The sequence below is a fragment of the Clytia hemisphaerica genome, unplaced genomic scaffold (assembly GCF_902728285.1).
Source record: "Clytia hemisphaerica strain Z4C2 unplaced genomic scaffold, Clytia hemisphaerica genome assembly, whole genome shotgun sequence".
In the NCBI taxonomy this organism is placed as follows: Eukaryota; Metazoa; Cnidaria; class Hydrozoa; order Leptothecata; family Clytiidae; genus Clytia; species Clytia hemisphaerica.
In genome coordinates this window covers 2773262-2789078 of record NW_027103836.1, presented here as the reverse complement: position 1 = coordinate 2789078, position 15817 = coordinate 2773262, and the positions used below count along the sequence as shown (strand labels likewise).

At 34.0% G+C, this 15817-nt stretch overlaps 2 protein-coding genes across 2 annotated transcripts in view; both read left to right on the top strand.

Annotated features, from left to right (window-relative positions):
* The window catches only part of LOC136807258 (uncharacterized), a 57150-nt gene extending 50942 nt beyond the window's left edge, over positions 1-6208 (top strand). Inside the window, exons 15-16 of the mRNA XM_067063856.1 lie at positions 4441-4600; positions 6166-6208. The gene's annotated coding sequence lies outside the window, so the exon portion shown is untranslated. The remainder of the gene's footprint in view (positions 1-4440; positions 4601-6165) is intronic.
* Positions 6074-9014, top strand: LOC136807259 (transcription factor Sp8-like). Its single transcript, XM_067063857.1, has 2 exons — positions 6074-6294; positions 6520-9014. The coding sequence occupies exons 1-2, from the start codon at positions 6232-6234 to the stop codon at positions 8575-8577; spliced, it is 2121 nt and encodes a 706-aa protein (XP_066919958.1). The 5' UTR covers positions 6074-6231; the 3' UTR covers positions 8578-9014.
* Positions 9015-15817: the final 6803 nt, after the last annotated feature.

Genomic DNA, 15817 nt, shown 5'->3' with positions numbered 1-15817 from the left:
CCGTAGAAAAGGCCAATGAGGTATATACTATACTAGGCTTTACCCTTAGAAAGGTTAGAAATAGACAAGCTTGAGGGAAAAGATATTCTAAACATATTATTGTCTATAGCATTTCATTTTGCCCACGTCAAGGTGAGTTTTTCTTAAATTATTCATGATATAATTTATATTCATGCTGGTTTAGGAAAAAAATTCAATGAAATGGATATTTTTGAATGAAAATTTCTGATAATTGCCTCTGTATGATAAATATATATTCATGGGAATATGAATAATTTAGACCAAAGTTGACCCAGAGAAGGAAAAAGTACAAACTTGTATTGTTTTTACTCTATGGGGGTTGGGAAGTTTATTCCTGAAAGGAGGAAGAAGAAAACCCTCAAACACAATCAGACCACCCAGGTCGTATAAACTTTCAGAAAACCGCAAATTTCACATGGCATTTATGTTTAAATTTGCGTGAAGTATTTTTGGTTATATATTCAACAATTTTGCCCAATAATGACTTCTTAATTGAGTAATCATCCCTGACAAAAGTAGGATTTCGTGACATTTCGCTGACTGTGCAAAAACTGTAATTCCATCATAAAAGTCACTGCTTTCGGAGAATGTCAATTCACCGTGATTTATATAAGGTTTACACGCAAATGCCGGCTACACGTTTTCTTTAATATAAAATGGTCTGTTCCTCAAAAGTATTTCATACTATGATATTTACGACGTAATTTATTATACGGAAACACCCTGGTTTTAGCCAGTAGTGACAGATTTCCAACAACTTTTCTCTAGTTTAGATTTACCACTACTGGCCAAAACCAGGGTGTTCCCGTAAAAAAATAACGTTATGAATATCATGAATTAGCAAGCAGAGTTGCCGTTAATTTGCCACCGGAATATAAGCCTGCACGATATTCGGCTTGGGTAAATTTTGGACTACATTAGCACCTCTGTCCCACAACCCCGTCGGAAATTTTCTCTACAGTGGGGACAAATATTTCAATGGGGAATTTCTAATATTTCAAGCTAAAAAAATCCAGTCGGAATAATTTTGGAGTGCAAGTTTTTATATTGAATATCAAATGGGGATGATATAGAAGTCAATTTCCCACCGGGGACGGAATTTTGGCTAAATGTTCCGGTGTGCGGGGTCAAAGCTGGTCTGTGACCCCAGAAAATGTACGGAATTTTTATGAGAAATCAGACAGAAGAAAAATCAGCAACAAAACAATTTTTGAAAACAAGATTTTATGATTGATAGGTTTTTCTTTTGGAGCGCGATATTGGAATGATTTACAAGTAATTATTTTATGTACTCTCGGGTGTAAAGTATAATTAACACTTATTAAAAAAAAACTCGTTAAATATTTAATACAATTGATTGATGATATTTAAAGGAATTTCTTTTCTCTCTCATTTTTTTCTTGAAAACGACACCTCTTCATTAGTTACGTAATTGTTTTGAGGAGGAGCAGCCCAGCCCATTAATAGCAATTAATTAAGTTTCATGTTTTATTTGTGTTTGTGTGAAACCTTTTTTTTACATCGTCAAAATTTTATCAAATTACAAGAAAATTTCTTTTTATTTTATTCTCTCCTTTATTATGAACCATAATGTCATTTTTTCATTAGACTGTGTATGAGGCGCCCAATTCTTTGCAGGAGTTGCGGCTATATATGCAGACTTGATGATGTAATGTCATTCACATATCTTTCGTTTAAAGCCTGATTACACGGATTTTTTTTACAAGAATATTCACTATAAGAATATTCATAATGAATTTGGGCAAATAATATTGAGAATACAGCATGCTAAGAATGTCACCATCATGGAATTCAGAACTTAAACATGCCATTCTCAGAGCAATTTTAACTGTCGATTGCCAATTATCCCCCCCCCTAGTATGTAAGGCTCAAAATTTATCAGAAATGTTATTTTTTCCTTAATGTATAAATTGGTATAAATTACACGCTTTCTTATAAGAATGGTGTTTTTCCAATTCATCATGAATTATTCTTAACTTTTTGGGAAAATCATCCTAAAATATTCTTACAGTATTCTTAGGTTTAGATCCAAACCCAGACAAAATCTAGCATGTGAAAAAATTGGCATTTTTGGGTTAACTTTCAGCATATCTTGGAAATAATTGGCAATTTATTGGTAATAACATGCTCTTAAAATGGCATTCTTAGGTTTATTTTGCAAATTCCATAATGGTGATATTCTTACCATATTCTTAATTGTTTGACCAATTTCATCATAACTATTCTTATAAAGTATATTCTTATAAAGTATATTCTCATCGAAACACAACTTTTACTAGAACAATCTTATCAGAACAATATGGTTTAAAGACACCAAAAAATAAGAACAATTAACAAATCCCGACCCTGGAATTAGTAAATTTAAATCAAATGATAAAATTAACGGAAAACGGTATTTTAAAATCAGAAGATGACGGTATTAAGCCTTATTTTTGTCATTATGCCGGTATTTTAACCTCTACAAACCGGTGTGACGGTGGTGTTATTTTTTCAATTTTCGGGATTTTGGGATTCATTAAAAATTTTGACGGGAGAATACCTCCCCCCCCCCCCTTTTATAGCGCTACACATAAAATTGGCCACAAATTTTTTAATGACAAAACAGGAAATTTCGAGATCATTTCTCCAACACGTAAGTATTGACATTTTTTTAAGTGAAACGAAACACAAAAAAGGGTTTATAGGTGTTAATGTACTAACGGATATTGGTAGAACAAAATTCTTACACGAAATGTCTGGAGCAGAAAAAAAGTATTTTTAGTCATCTTATTTGTATACATGCAGATGAAAGGAAGTGATCTATGAAGTTAGATCGCCGCCAAAATTCGATCCTTCAAGTCGTCCCGTCGTACTAGAAGTTGTCACGTCGCACTAGAAGTCCGCAGGTCGCATTAGAAGTGCGCAAGTCGGAATCTTTTGAAAGTCGAAACATTCCAAATTTTAAGTCGAGTCGTTGCCTCAGAAGTTGACTCGTCGCAAATTTCGGCAGTCGACTCATCCCAAAGAGTTGGACTCTAGGCTATTCCGAAAAAAAACTTTATTGTTTCGTATATCAAAATCAAAATATTGTGGAGATAATGTTATGTTCGTGTGGTGTGCAATGTGAATTTATATTTACATTTTCATCTCCATAATATACCTGATGGATGACATGAACACTTATGAAAACAGTTAAACATACATGATTGGAACATGTACCAAGTTCCGACGAGTTAACTTCTGATAGGAACCACTAGAAACTTGGTATGGTTCGACTTAAAAGAATTACGACCTGCGAACTTCTAGTGCGACGGGACGACTTGAAACTTGGGATGATTCGACTACCAAAAATTGCGACGGAACGACTTGAAGGATCGAATTTTGGCGGCGATCTAACTACATAGTGATGGCTTATGTTTTATGCAGCATTTTAGACAATCGCTTTCGATGTTTTCGCACAACTTCAGCTAGGAAAGAAGTGGCTTTCAAATCCTAAGTCATTCCCCCTATTCTTAATACAATGTCAAAGAGTATTTTGTCGAGTTTTCACTGCAGTGGAACTTTCTTCACTGGTCAAATTCTGGTAAAATAATAAAATTTAGTTTGGGGGGGGGGAGAGGGCACTGACCTTGACGGCCGACGAGGACGTGCCGCAGGAGTTGAAAAGTGGACCCTGTCAGAACGAAAAATCGAAAAAAATTTCCCACTTTCACCCTGAAAAATGACAAAAATTACTAAAAGTAGAAGAAAAATTTTATAAGAACACGAGGCTGAAAATTGGCCGGAACAATTGTTTCTTAAGTTGAAGAACTTACAGGGGTGTGTTCAATATTTTTTTTTTTTTTGGGGGGGGCTTTTTGTTGTTGTGAAAATGAGTAATAATTTAGCTTTATGATGCTGAATTATCTTCAGCAAGCTGTGAACAGTAGGTTCCGTTTTGACGTAAGAAGGATATACGTACATTTGCAGTATATTTTTGACCTGGATAGTGATTTTATGTTTTCCCCATCTGCCAAGAAAGGAAACAGGAAAAAATCTATTTTTGAACTTGTAAATTTTGCAATCATTTGCCTGCTTAGCCTCCTGTACATTTTAAGTTACTATTTCTAGCGTTGAAAATGTGGTTTTGACAATGCACATATTTAAACCATTCAGAAACATTCAAAATCATTCAAAAAATGAGAAGGAAAAAAAACATTTTTTTCTATTTAAGAAAGATTGGTTACCGGGGTAAACAAACAAAAGTCAATGGGAGAGGATAAATTGAGCCAAATGTGAGCACTACTAAAATACACCAAATCATCTTTTAATCTCATCTTTTATGATTTGTCCTCCATTCCGGTTGCACGTGTCATTAAAATAGATCATTATTAACAAAAGGAGTGCTAATTTTAATTAATTGTTTTTCAATCACTTCAGGGCATCCAATTAAACAACAAGAAAGACCCTAATAAGCCGGAGAACACCTTTGTTTGGTAAAATTATTCATTTTGTTTTTGGTTTACACCCCATACGCTGCTCGTATCTGCCATTATTGATTTTGGATGATAGTATTGGACAAGTCTTCGGACCATATAAGGTAAGGTGTTTTCCTTTTATGGAAAATTAGATGTTAGTAGGAGGAGTAGATATGAGTATTAAAAAATAAGAAGAAAAATGTTTTATCAATGTGTACTCGTTATAGAATCTCAAAAGTATTCGCGTTATCATATCAAAGCTGAGATCATGATAAGGTTTATTATTCTATTTCGTATATATGTGTCTTTGCCTGTCTGCCTATATCGCTGTACCAAGTCAGTTCATTACTGCATATCATTTTGTTTATGCCCTAAGCTCAGTGGGGTCTCTATTAAAATATACAGACAGTCTTATCAAAAGTCTTGTTCAAATTTTTTTTTACCAAGAGACAAGTTAACAGTATGAGGAATTTTGTTACTCTGTATAAAATATATTTCATAGCGAACTAAATGATGAATCATCATTTTTATATAAAAAAACAAATCTCTATTCTAGAACATTTTTTATGGGGAAACGTTACAATATTTTTTGTTGGAATTGAAAAAAGTCTCTCTTTTTTGTTTTTCAACCTGATATTTATGGATTGTGACAGTATAACTAATATAAAACAAAATATTAGCTCGATTGATTACATACTGATTTGTGGATTTGATAGCTCTTTATAGGCCTCAACTCCTCTACAGATCTCTGTGAAGTAAAAACAAGTTTGTAGCCATTATTGGCTTTCCCTTAAAAAGATCAAGTATTACTAAAAGAAGTCTTATTACAAAAACCGCACTAGTGAATAGAAAATATTTTTAGAGGCGGAGCACTTTCGTCTTATTATGTTCGAGTCATTAATTTCCTTCCATTGACACTTTTGTTGTATGTGTTATAACATAAAGAGAAAAAAAAAGTCACAGCCATGACCATACCATTTCTCAGCCCAGTTTCTTTTTTAGCTAGTCTTTCCTCAATAAAAAACTTTGTTTCTCTTTAACACTATCAAAAGTAAACAAGGAATCATAAATGAAAAAACTAAACAAGAATATTTCAGTGTCTGCTATGGTAAACATAATTTTTTTCCTTCTTTCGCAAATTTTCCCTATGTGGAACAAAAAATTTCTTATTTCTAAACATAAAAAAGTAGAAAGAACTAGAAAGAAAATTTTGTTTTGTTTTTGTATATTTTCTACAGTGACTGAAAAGAAAGCTAAAAACCACATGAGGCGCTACAGCAAGAAAAATCATCACCTATCAGATATAAGAATGGAATTCAATCAAAAATTTGATTGACAGCTCTAGTCAAAAGAATTCTTATACGTACTGAGCGAGAACAATAAAAATGATTTTGACCTGTCAATCAAACACCCATTCTCTCCTCCTATTGGCTCAAAACGGATTCTCTTTATTTTGTTTTATTTTTTTGTATTGATATGTAGTAATGAGCCCGTGCAGCTGGCCTCTTATTACATTTTGAGAAAACAATCGACTGCCATTATAATTCATAACACGCTGAGTAATTTTGACGAAAGATTCGCGCGGAGAGAAAATCATTTGAAAAGAAAGAAGGAGAGGGGAGGGAGAGAGAAAGAAATATCTCGTGCACACATCTATATACTTCTCCTCTTTTTTATATTTTCTCAGAATTAATTCGCCAAACGGCCGTCGACGACTACAGACGTAAAAGTTATACAAAAAAACATCAGAAGAATGCGTCCCTACGCAATCAAGAAAGACGATGCGAAACTCGGCACTAATATTGCCCATACCACGGTATGTACTTAATCCATTAACTTTTTTTTACCAACATAATAAAAGAGAGAGAGGGGGAGAGAAAGACTCTCCTTTTTTGTTTAAACTAGGGTTAGCAATCATCTCAGACATTAAAAAACCACCCCCTTTTTAACATAAATCTCCGCCCCTAATATTGGAGAGATCTGGTTTTTCTTTTCTCAAATTATTTTTTTTAATATAAAAGTGTTTTGATTTTGATTGCAGAGTATTCAACCGTCACCATTGGCCCTGCTGGCAGCAACATGCAGTAGAATTGGTGATACGTTACAAGAATCTCATCCAGTCTTCACTCAAAAGAACTTAACAAATTTCATTGAGAAAAAGATATATGATGCGAATACGAGATCGTCAATTACTTCATCAACAACACAACATTTTAACATCGACCAAACGAATAGGACAACAAACCTTCCACAAAACACAAACTGTTTACATCACTGTCAACCAACCACCGAAACGCTGGATCTACCAAATACAAACACGACCCAATCTTTCCACCACCACACACCGTCTAACAAACAACTCACATCATCCAACTTCAAAATCAAAATTGAAGATTTAACACCGCAAACAACGGCTGGAACAATCCCAACGAACAATACTTTAGACTATAATCAAAATTATACAGAAAGTATGCATATATGTCCTAACATTGTCAACGAAACGAGAATGTTTGAACCTCAAGCAAGGCCTTCGTTTACGCATTCTTGTCGCCACGAGCCCGCCCATTCAACCTCAAGTTGTGAACATCAAACATCAAGTGCTATTCAGATTCAACATCAGTCTTCGTGTCAACACAGTGCTAGTGAGAACACTTCAACTTTAACTCATATCCCGTCTGGTGCAGTTTCACCAGCCAACTCGAGCACATCGTCTTGTTTATATCAACCATCATCTACTGGTAGCTCAACCAGTCATCAACAACTTTCACCGAGCTGTGGTCCTGGTATGACAACATTGAGTCATTTACCAATTTCTACCAACGCTTCATCTACGCTTAACAATAATAATCTGTTCGCTGATAATTCGTCTTTCGCTCGCACTAAATCGACAACATCAATCAACCCTTGGCAAAATCAATCGGTTCATCGCTTGGGAACACAAGAGACAATACACAAACCATCCTGTATGATTCACGAAAATTCTTCTTTCACCGGGGGCCAAACTACCCATAATACGGTACCATCAAGTCCTCAAGAGAGAGCCTTTCGTACCTATTCGCCACCTGAACAATTTTCCTCAAGTTTCAGAAGTCCTGAATATGGACCTCCAAGCGTCGAAAGCCATCATTCAGCGCCTTCTCATTATGGTTCTTCAAGTCAACCTATCCCGTCGCCCCACCATCATCAACAACAACAGACTTTTGACGGTTACGGCGCACCTTCAACTTTCGAAAATATGGATGTCAAGCCAGACCCGTACGCTTTACAAAACATGAGAAATTCTTCAGGTATGAGTTACGATTCACATCCTCATAATATGAGCACTCCTCCTGAATCTATGCCCTTACAAAGTCCGCATTACATGACTCATGGACATCCAACTATGGACTACGGAACGGGGTATCCTGGTAGTTTTCCTATGCATCAAAACCCGGACATGGTCGGAAACCCGATGGCTGGTCCACCGGATATGATCCCACCACCGAACTTTGTTGATTATCAATATCAACAACAAATGTTTTATTCACGTGAAAACCGTAGACCACGCCGTATAGCTTGCACGTGCCCGAATTGCCGTGACGGAGAAAATAAAACTGTTACAACCAAAGACGGGAAACAACGCAAACTACATATTTGTCATATACCTGGATGCGGTAAGGAATACGGGAAAACGAGTCATTTACGTGCGCATTTACGGTGGCACGCAGGCGAACGGCCCTTCGCTTGTAACTGGTTGTTTTGTAATAAACGTTTTACGAGGTCAGACGAATTGCAAAGGCACCGACGTACTCATACTGGTGATAAGAGGTTTGAATGTAACGTTTGTTTGAAGAAATTTATGCGTTCTGATCACTTATCAAAACATATGAAAACTCATCAAAGTCAACAAAACAAACAACAAAATAAACAAGATAAATTATCGACTAATGATAATAATGCTATTGAAAAGAACATGGCTGCTGTCTCTAAAGGCACTCCAATAAATAAACAACAAACTATGATCACCTCTGATCATCAAGCTTCGGTCGTTCACCATCATCATCATTTGGACCAAAAGTCAACAAATAATTTAGGATTACCAGACGTAATGAATTTATGATTTTGTGTATTTTTTTGAAATTTTTTTGTTACATAGAAAAAAAACGAAAATTGACATCTTTTTTTTTAGATAAAAAGGTTTAGGCATACTCGTACATTAATTTTCTTTTTCTTGCGAAAAAAATTTTATAGCATTTTTGGTTGAATCTATAAAATTGACTTCAATATCCTTTTTGGTCTAGTCATGATTGAACCACGCCCTTTTTAAAATCCTCTAGGATTGTTTTAGGAGTATAAGGAAATTTTATTTAATATTCTTTTAACGTTGCGATATTGAGCAGAAATTTGGAAATTTTTTGTCTATATATATTTTGATGAGACACAATGTTTAAAAGAAACAAAATGGTATATACTATATAAAAAATCTTTTTGGAAAAATATATACTTTATTTATGATTTTTAGTATCTTTTTTATGAAAAGAATTATTTCAACATAAATTTTGTTTTCGTATCTCAAATTATCTAATTTCTTAATTCTCGGAGGGTAGATTAATTTTGTATTTTTGACTGAAAATTTTCCAAACATATGTTTCGATCATCATGAATTGTCTTTCTGCTTTGTGACAGAAATGAAAAATCTCAAAAGCAGTAAGGGAAGAATTCTTTTATATATAATGTGTTCAAATTTTTTTGGCATTGAACTAGGAATAGTTAATTACAGACACTTCGTTTCCCTTTTGTCAAATATACGACGAGCAATATTTTTTTCTTTGTAGCTTTTGTTCGACAAGAAAAACGTCAATGTTGTTTTTATATTAAGTCGAAAATCTCAAAGGTTTTCTCATGACAATATAAATTTTTCAACACTTATTAATTTTCGACAGATTTTTTTTCTACGGGAAGATTTTTTTGTCAACTTTAACTTTTCACATTTTTTTCTTCAAAAAAAATCGTGTTGAAACAATCTCAGCATAAACATAAATAAATGTCATTATTATTTGCTTATGACACAAAATCGGTTTAAGTCGTATTTTTTGTGATTTTCAGATGAGAGAATCTGCATAATTTGTTATTAGATTTCCTTTACCAGATTATAAAGCCTTGAGAAAAATATTTTTGTATAAAAAAATGTGTTGCTTTGGAGGAATTTAAAGTTGTTCTTTTGAGGTCAATTTGGTGAAATCACAAAAGATAGTTTGTTTCTGGGGTCTGGGCCCGGTCTGGGAGACTCGTGCCCTTTCAATAATCAAACAAAAGCTTATTTGCTTAGAAGTCTTTAAATTTACCGGAAGCACAGATTTTTAAAGTGCACCCAGACAACAAAAAAGAAGATTTTGATTGAAAGAAAGATCAAATAATTTTTCTTCTATTTTGATTCATTCATTCGTTTTTATTTATGATAATAATAACAACAGAAAAATTTTTGAAGAAAAAATATCAAAACGTATCCAAATAAAATTAGTAGGGATATAATATCATAGAAAAAAGGAAAAATATTATATAGGCCACAGATAGTTTTCTTTTTCGAAATAAAAACCATTTTTTCACTCCTTTCTTGTAAGAGACTCGCGTGTGTTGTTATGCTTGATATTATATTGGCTCTTGTAGGGTTTGGGAGGAAATACTAAAGCCAGAAATGTCGCGAAGAGAGAAAAAAGACAGAGGGAAAGCTTTCTGAAAAACAATTCAAAAATAAAAGTGGGAGGAGAAGTTAGGACTAAATAAAAAAATATATATACATGTTTTTACAACACTTCTTTTTTTCCCCTTCAAGATATAATACTGGAGGCCATGTATAGACAATAGAGGGGTAAAACGGGAATCCTTTTAAATTTTCATCCTTATTTTGTAAAAAGCTGTGTTAAAGTGTGCTGTTGACAGAAAGAAGTGTAACTGTGTCAACGGTAAAAATAACTTGTGAAAAAAACATACTTGTAACTTATTAAAACTTTTACTTGGTTTTTACATGCAAGAAAATAGTTGAAATATTTCCAAAAGCGTTTTTTTGAAGGGTATTTAAAGATAAAACCGTAACTAAAGTCTCACGGCTTAGCTACTTTTATTAGACGATGTAATAATAAAAATGCTAATCGAACTCTCTATTTTTTTCTTTTAAAAACTTCTCCTCCTACTTTCTAGTAATTAACGAGCTTATACTCATTAAACTTTTAAAAAGAAAAAAAATCATTCTTTTTTATATAATAAAGCGTCTGTTCATTGCTTTTTATGACTTTTTTTTATAGTCATGTCGCTTTCCTATTGTTTAGAATGTTTTTATTTATAAATTCAATAAAAATGTGGGTAGAGCAGTAGAATATAGAAATCCAACAAAGCTAAGATAAGAACTATCAATCAAAATCCAACCTCGATCTGCAACAATCCTTACTATCAAGACGTTAGGAAAAGTTCTTATAGAAAAATCACTTTATAAAAAGTAGGGCAACATCCAAAACAAAAACATATTAGCTACAGTTATGCTAAAGTGTAATTTAAAGACCCTGAACAAAAATAACAATAAGAAATTTGCATTATTTTGCAGAAAGAATGTCCTTTGCAAAATGACCTATCATCAAGTTGGAATGCTTTACTGAATAGAGGTATACAAATTGGAATCAAAGGTGACCCACTGCCACAAACAGAAGGGGTTCAACGGTTTTAGAATACATTGGTTTAGGTGCCAAGGTGACAATAAACTTGAAATATTTTTACAACATTGATTCCAGAATCAAAAGTTTCTTGAGGTGTGGTCCTCTGTCAAAAATGCTGACCAAAATCTCCGATCATACTTCCACTTCCGCTAATTGGCTATAAATATCTCGCCGGGTCACTAAGATAATAAGGTTTGCTTGGTTCCCCCTTTTTGACCACGTTTCCCACGACTCGCAAGAAAATACCTTAAAGGGGGGGGGGGGGGTTTCACTTTTACGGTATGACGGTATTGGGCCTTTTTACCCCCGGTAAATCGGTATTACGAGAAAAAAACGACGGGATTACGGTATTTCATTTTCTACCGGTATCGGTAAATTGCCTGTTTTTTTGTCGGTATTTCGATATTTTTATCCATAAAAACGGTATTTCGGTATAAAACTATTTATCTTTTAGTTTCTTCATGAGTTTCATGCAGAAAAATTTTCAAAAAAGAAAAGTCTATTCCGCTATTTTAACCAGTAAAATTTTCTTGCTCGCTTCGCTCGCACAATCTTGGATGTCCTAAACCTATTCACTTATTGTCAAGGTTATTCAAAATAAGCAAAACTTTACGATACTAAACAAATATTTTCGTTATTTTTCTGCAGGCGCGTTTTTTTAATGACAACTTTTGTGATGCAAATACTGCATCCAACGAATGAGTCTAGATAAAACTTTCTCTGTCAGCACTAAATGATATGGTCGTCTCTCCGTATTCACTTATATTGCTACTACAATACAATATACTGATACTGCAGTAACTTAGAGACAGTAAAGGCGGTATTTACTCCTTCAATAATTAGTAAAAGTAGGTAGTTCTAAAAACATCTTGTGCAGCATCGAACGATTAAAAAATAATTCACATCATGATGCACATGATGCATTTTCAGGCAATCTAGGCATTCTAATTTTTTTCTTGGGCGAAACTCTTGGAACGCCGCACCGGGTACGGCAGGTACGTCGCTCGCCGTACCGTATTTTTGCCAACAAATGGTCAGTGTTAAATAAATCAAAAATTGTGTGACCAAACAAGGCATACTTGGCTAACAATAGCGTATTAAGGCCGTTTTTCAATAACAAAGGAGAGCGAAAATTGTCGAAAAATTTTCGCGCTCGCTTCGCTCGCGGCCTTATTTTCCATTTACAGTTAACGCTCTCTAATTCGACGTTCTACTATTCGATAGGCTCCCGTATTCGATGAAATCTTAAAGTCCCCATCAACAAGAAACTCTCATAAACGAAGCTCCCTTATTCGATAAGCTCCCTTATTAGATGAAAATCCAATTCCCCTTGAAGATCGAATAAGAGAGCGTTAACTGTATTTTCTTTCCTCCGATAGAGCGGGGGGTTAAACTTTAGAATCCGCGTCTTCTAGTTGCACCACAGCACCACCTCTATGAAGCCTGTGTTGAAGTCTACGGTTTCTCAGACCATGATTGGCCCAAACCTCGATTTTAAATTAATTCTCAATATAAAAGACATCTTACGGGTCTGCGAGGAAGAAATTAGTGTGGGAAAGGCTTAATTTTGCATTTGCCTCCCGTAACAAGCAAGTAACTTTGGCACGGCAGACCTAAAATATTGCTTTATGAAAGCTTAAATAGCTGTAAAAGAGGCCTTAAAAAGTCGACGATATCGAGAATAAAGTCACAAAACTAGCAAAAAACTTTATATATTGGTGAAAATGTTTGGTATAAGAATAGGTCAATCTGTTTAAAAGAGACCATAAAAAGGTTAAATTTAGCCCAATAAGGTCACAATCGCTTAACCAAAGATGTAAAAGCAAAATTGGTGCGTGAACGTGAAAATGTTTTTTTTTCGCGCGTGAATACGTGAATTAGAATTGACTGGGGGGCCTCATAAAGTACAAGACTTGTTTGTACAGTCTCTAATTTGTTACTACACAATAGATTTGATAACTGAAAATTCATTATTTTCGAAAAAAATATAAATATAATATCGGTATCGGTATTAGGCTTCCTTTACCGACGGTATTACGGTATTTGACCCAAAATTTTGTCGGTATGACGGTATTTAAGACCCCTGAAAACCCCCCCCCCTTAAAGGGGAAAAAACTATAATCTTTGCTAATCCTAATGGCATCGTATTTTTTTTCTTTTGGAAAATCCGAATGTTGTTTCCCTCACTAGGAGGTTGATCTTGTTTTAATTTCTCACATTTTCATGGGCTTAATGATTTATTATATTTCTCTTACTTTAAGGTTGATGACTTTTTGATTCGACATATTTCAATTTTTATAGGCAACGCTTAAAATCTAAACATTTAAATCGAAATTCAAAGTTGACGATTTTTACTATATTGTTCTTCCCTTAAGCAAATAAGTAAAGAGAATGGTGCTCTCTATGAAAAGAGTACCAGTAATACATACCAATACATACTGCTGCACATATTTCATTACTAAGGGTATCATTAATGATAATACCATCTAGAACTTATATTCTTAAGATTCTTATAAGTGACGAAGGGAATCATAATAAGATTGATGATGTCCTTGGATTCTCTGATGACAAATCTCAGTTATTACTCTTTTTATGACCTGTATTTAATGCTGATTAATAAAGGGTCAAATGTCATGACAATTTCAGGAGGGGGCCAAATAAAATATCCAATTTAAAGGGAGCTTTAGAGCGAAAGAAATGCTGTTCATTAAGTAGCATTTGCTCAGGAATATCAAAATATCTATTGACCGAGGATTCTATCCCCCATTGAAATTGAAATTGTAAGTAGCCCTCCAAAACCATTTCCACAGCCATGGAATTGAGAGGGAAAGTTTTATTCCAGGGGGGAGTTCCAATCAAAATTGCACTGGGATAGAGTGTTACCAGAGGTGCCAACTCTCACGCATTGGACGTGAGACTCACGCATTCCAACCACTCAGAGGTTGTCATGATCCTTGATTTGTACTGATGACAATATCTGATTCTGCAATTTAAGGGATGTTGTGTTTTTCTTTTGAACATTGATCCTAAATTATAAACAAATGTTCACTATATGGAGCAGGTGTTTCCCCAAAACAGTTAGGATTTTGTAACAACTTTTAGGTGGCAAAGTAACTTGATGCCTAAGTTTGTGTAAACTTAAATATATGAGTGTTTTTTCTAAAGTTTATTTTGAAATAAAATTTATAAGGCGTCTTCCTTTATAACAGTGAACATTAATTTTTCACATGTTTTTTACAAAGTTTTAAAATTTCAATATGTTTAGATTTCTTTGATTACATACACTGACTAGTTGGCTAAAGTTTCTTTGGTTTTAAGATTTTTCAAAAAAACAAATAGTTTTTTATCTCGCACCTGTATATGAACAGACTACATGGCCAAAATACACTAAAAGTCTCTGACGTCAAAGGGTTTTTGGTGACTCACCAAGAGCTCTAGATCGAGCACGAATTCTAACCCAAGTTAAAAGTTAGTATTTCCTTAACTTATCTTACAAGCCCTTTATAATTTATACTAAGTTTTATTGGAAGAAATTTTCATGAAAAAAATAGAGCTAAGATTTAGTAAAACTTAAGAACAATATAAGCTTAATAAATTTCAAAAGTATTCTTAATACTGTATTCAAAGGTTCATACAAAAATACAAGATCAGGTTTCTCTAAAGGTAATGAAATGAATTTAACAATCCCCCTTAAACTTCAACTCAGGTCAATTTACCATAAGGTGCCATCAAAGTTCCTCATAGATATATTTAACCACCTTCCCAAATACTGACATGAAAATCATTAAGAAATACCTATGTAACAGACGGTGACATAAAAGAAGCTTTCCTATAAAGGGGAAATCTTGTAGTTTTGCATCATTAGAAAGGGGAAAAAAGGAAAGACATGGTACTTATGGAAATGAGGAAAATAAAACCAGGTGGCATAAATATTTAGAAATATCCAAAAAACAAGGAACATATGGGACATATACTCGAAAAAGAAGAGGCTATCGACAAGCTTTATCAATATGGGGTGATCTGTGATGAGAAAGGACTCCTTAAGTCTCGACTAAGTTTATCCAAAAATATACAAATAAATTCAAAATCTGAGTAAAATTATAATATATAGTCCTTGTTATCTAAGTGACTCAAATAGAGTCAATAGGTAAAGATGGTCGAATGTCAACGAAGTGTTATAGGGCCGTTATAGTATAGGTGAAATATCATTGCAAAAGGGGAACCTTCTCATCGATTTTTAAAGACTTTTTGAAGTAAAGCGGAAAAGAAATATTGTGTTTGTTTGTTTATAAGAAAATAAATTAGAAGAAAAAATAAATGAAAAGAAAAAGAAAATAGGGTTTTAAATAAATGGAGAGAAAACCTTCAATTGAAAAAAGAAAACAAAAAACAAAGGAAGAGGGGAGGAGAAGTCTAAATCATTGTGCGAAATAAAGGTGTGAATTTTTTTTTCTTTCCCTGTGAAAAAATGGAAGTAAGAAAAATCCCTTGCAAAGATTTCTATCCTTGTGGCGTGGTCATTTTTGGATATAGAAAGTACTTTGGTTTAGCTAACTTTCTCAAGGTTATAGTGGGTATCTTTACATCAGTGAGAAAACAACCCTTTGTCGTACCTGCCTACGGTCCCAGCCCCTCCGAAAAAAATTCGTCACC

Coding starts and splice junctions, on each gene's coding strand:
- LOC136807259 (XM_067063857.1), top strand. CDS start 6,232: ATGCGTCCCTACGCAATCAAGAAAGACGATGCGAAACTCGGCACTAAT. Junction 6,295..6,519: donor CTAATATTGCCCATACCACG/GTATGTACTTAA, acceptor TTTTGATTGCAG/AGTATTCAACCGTCACCATT.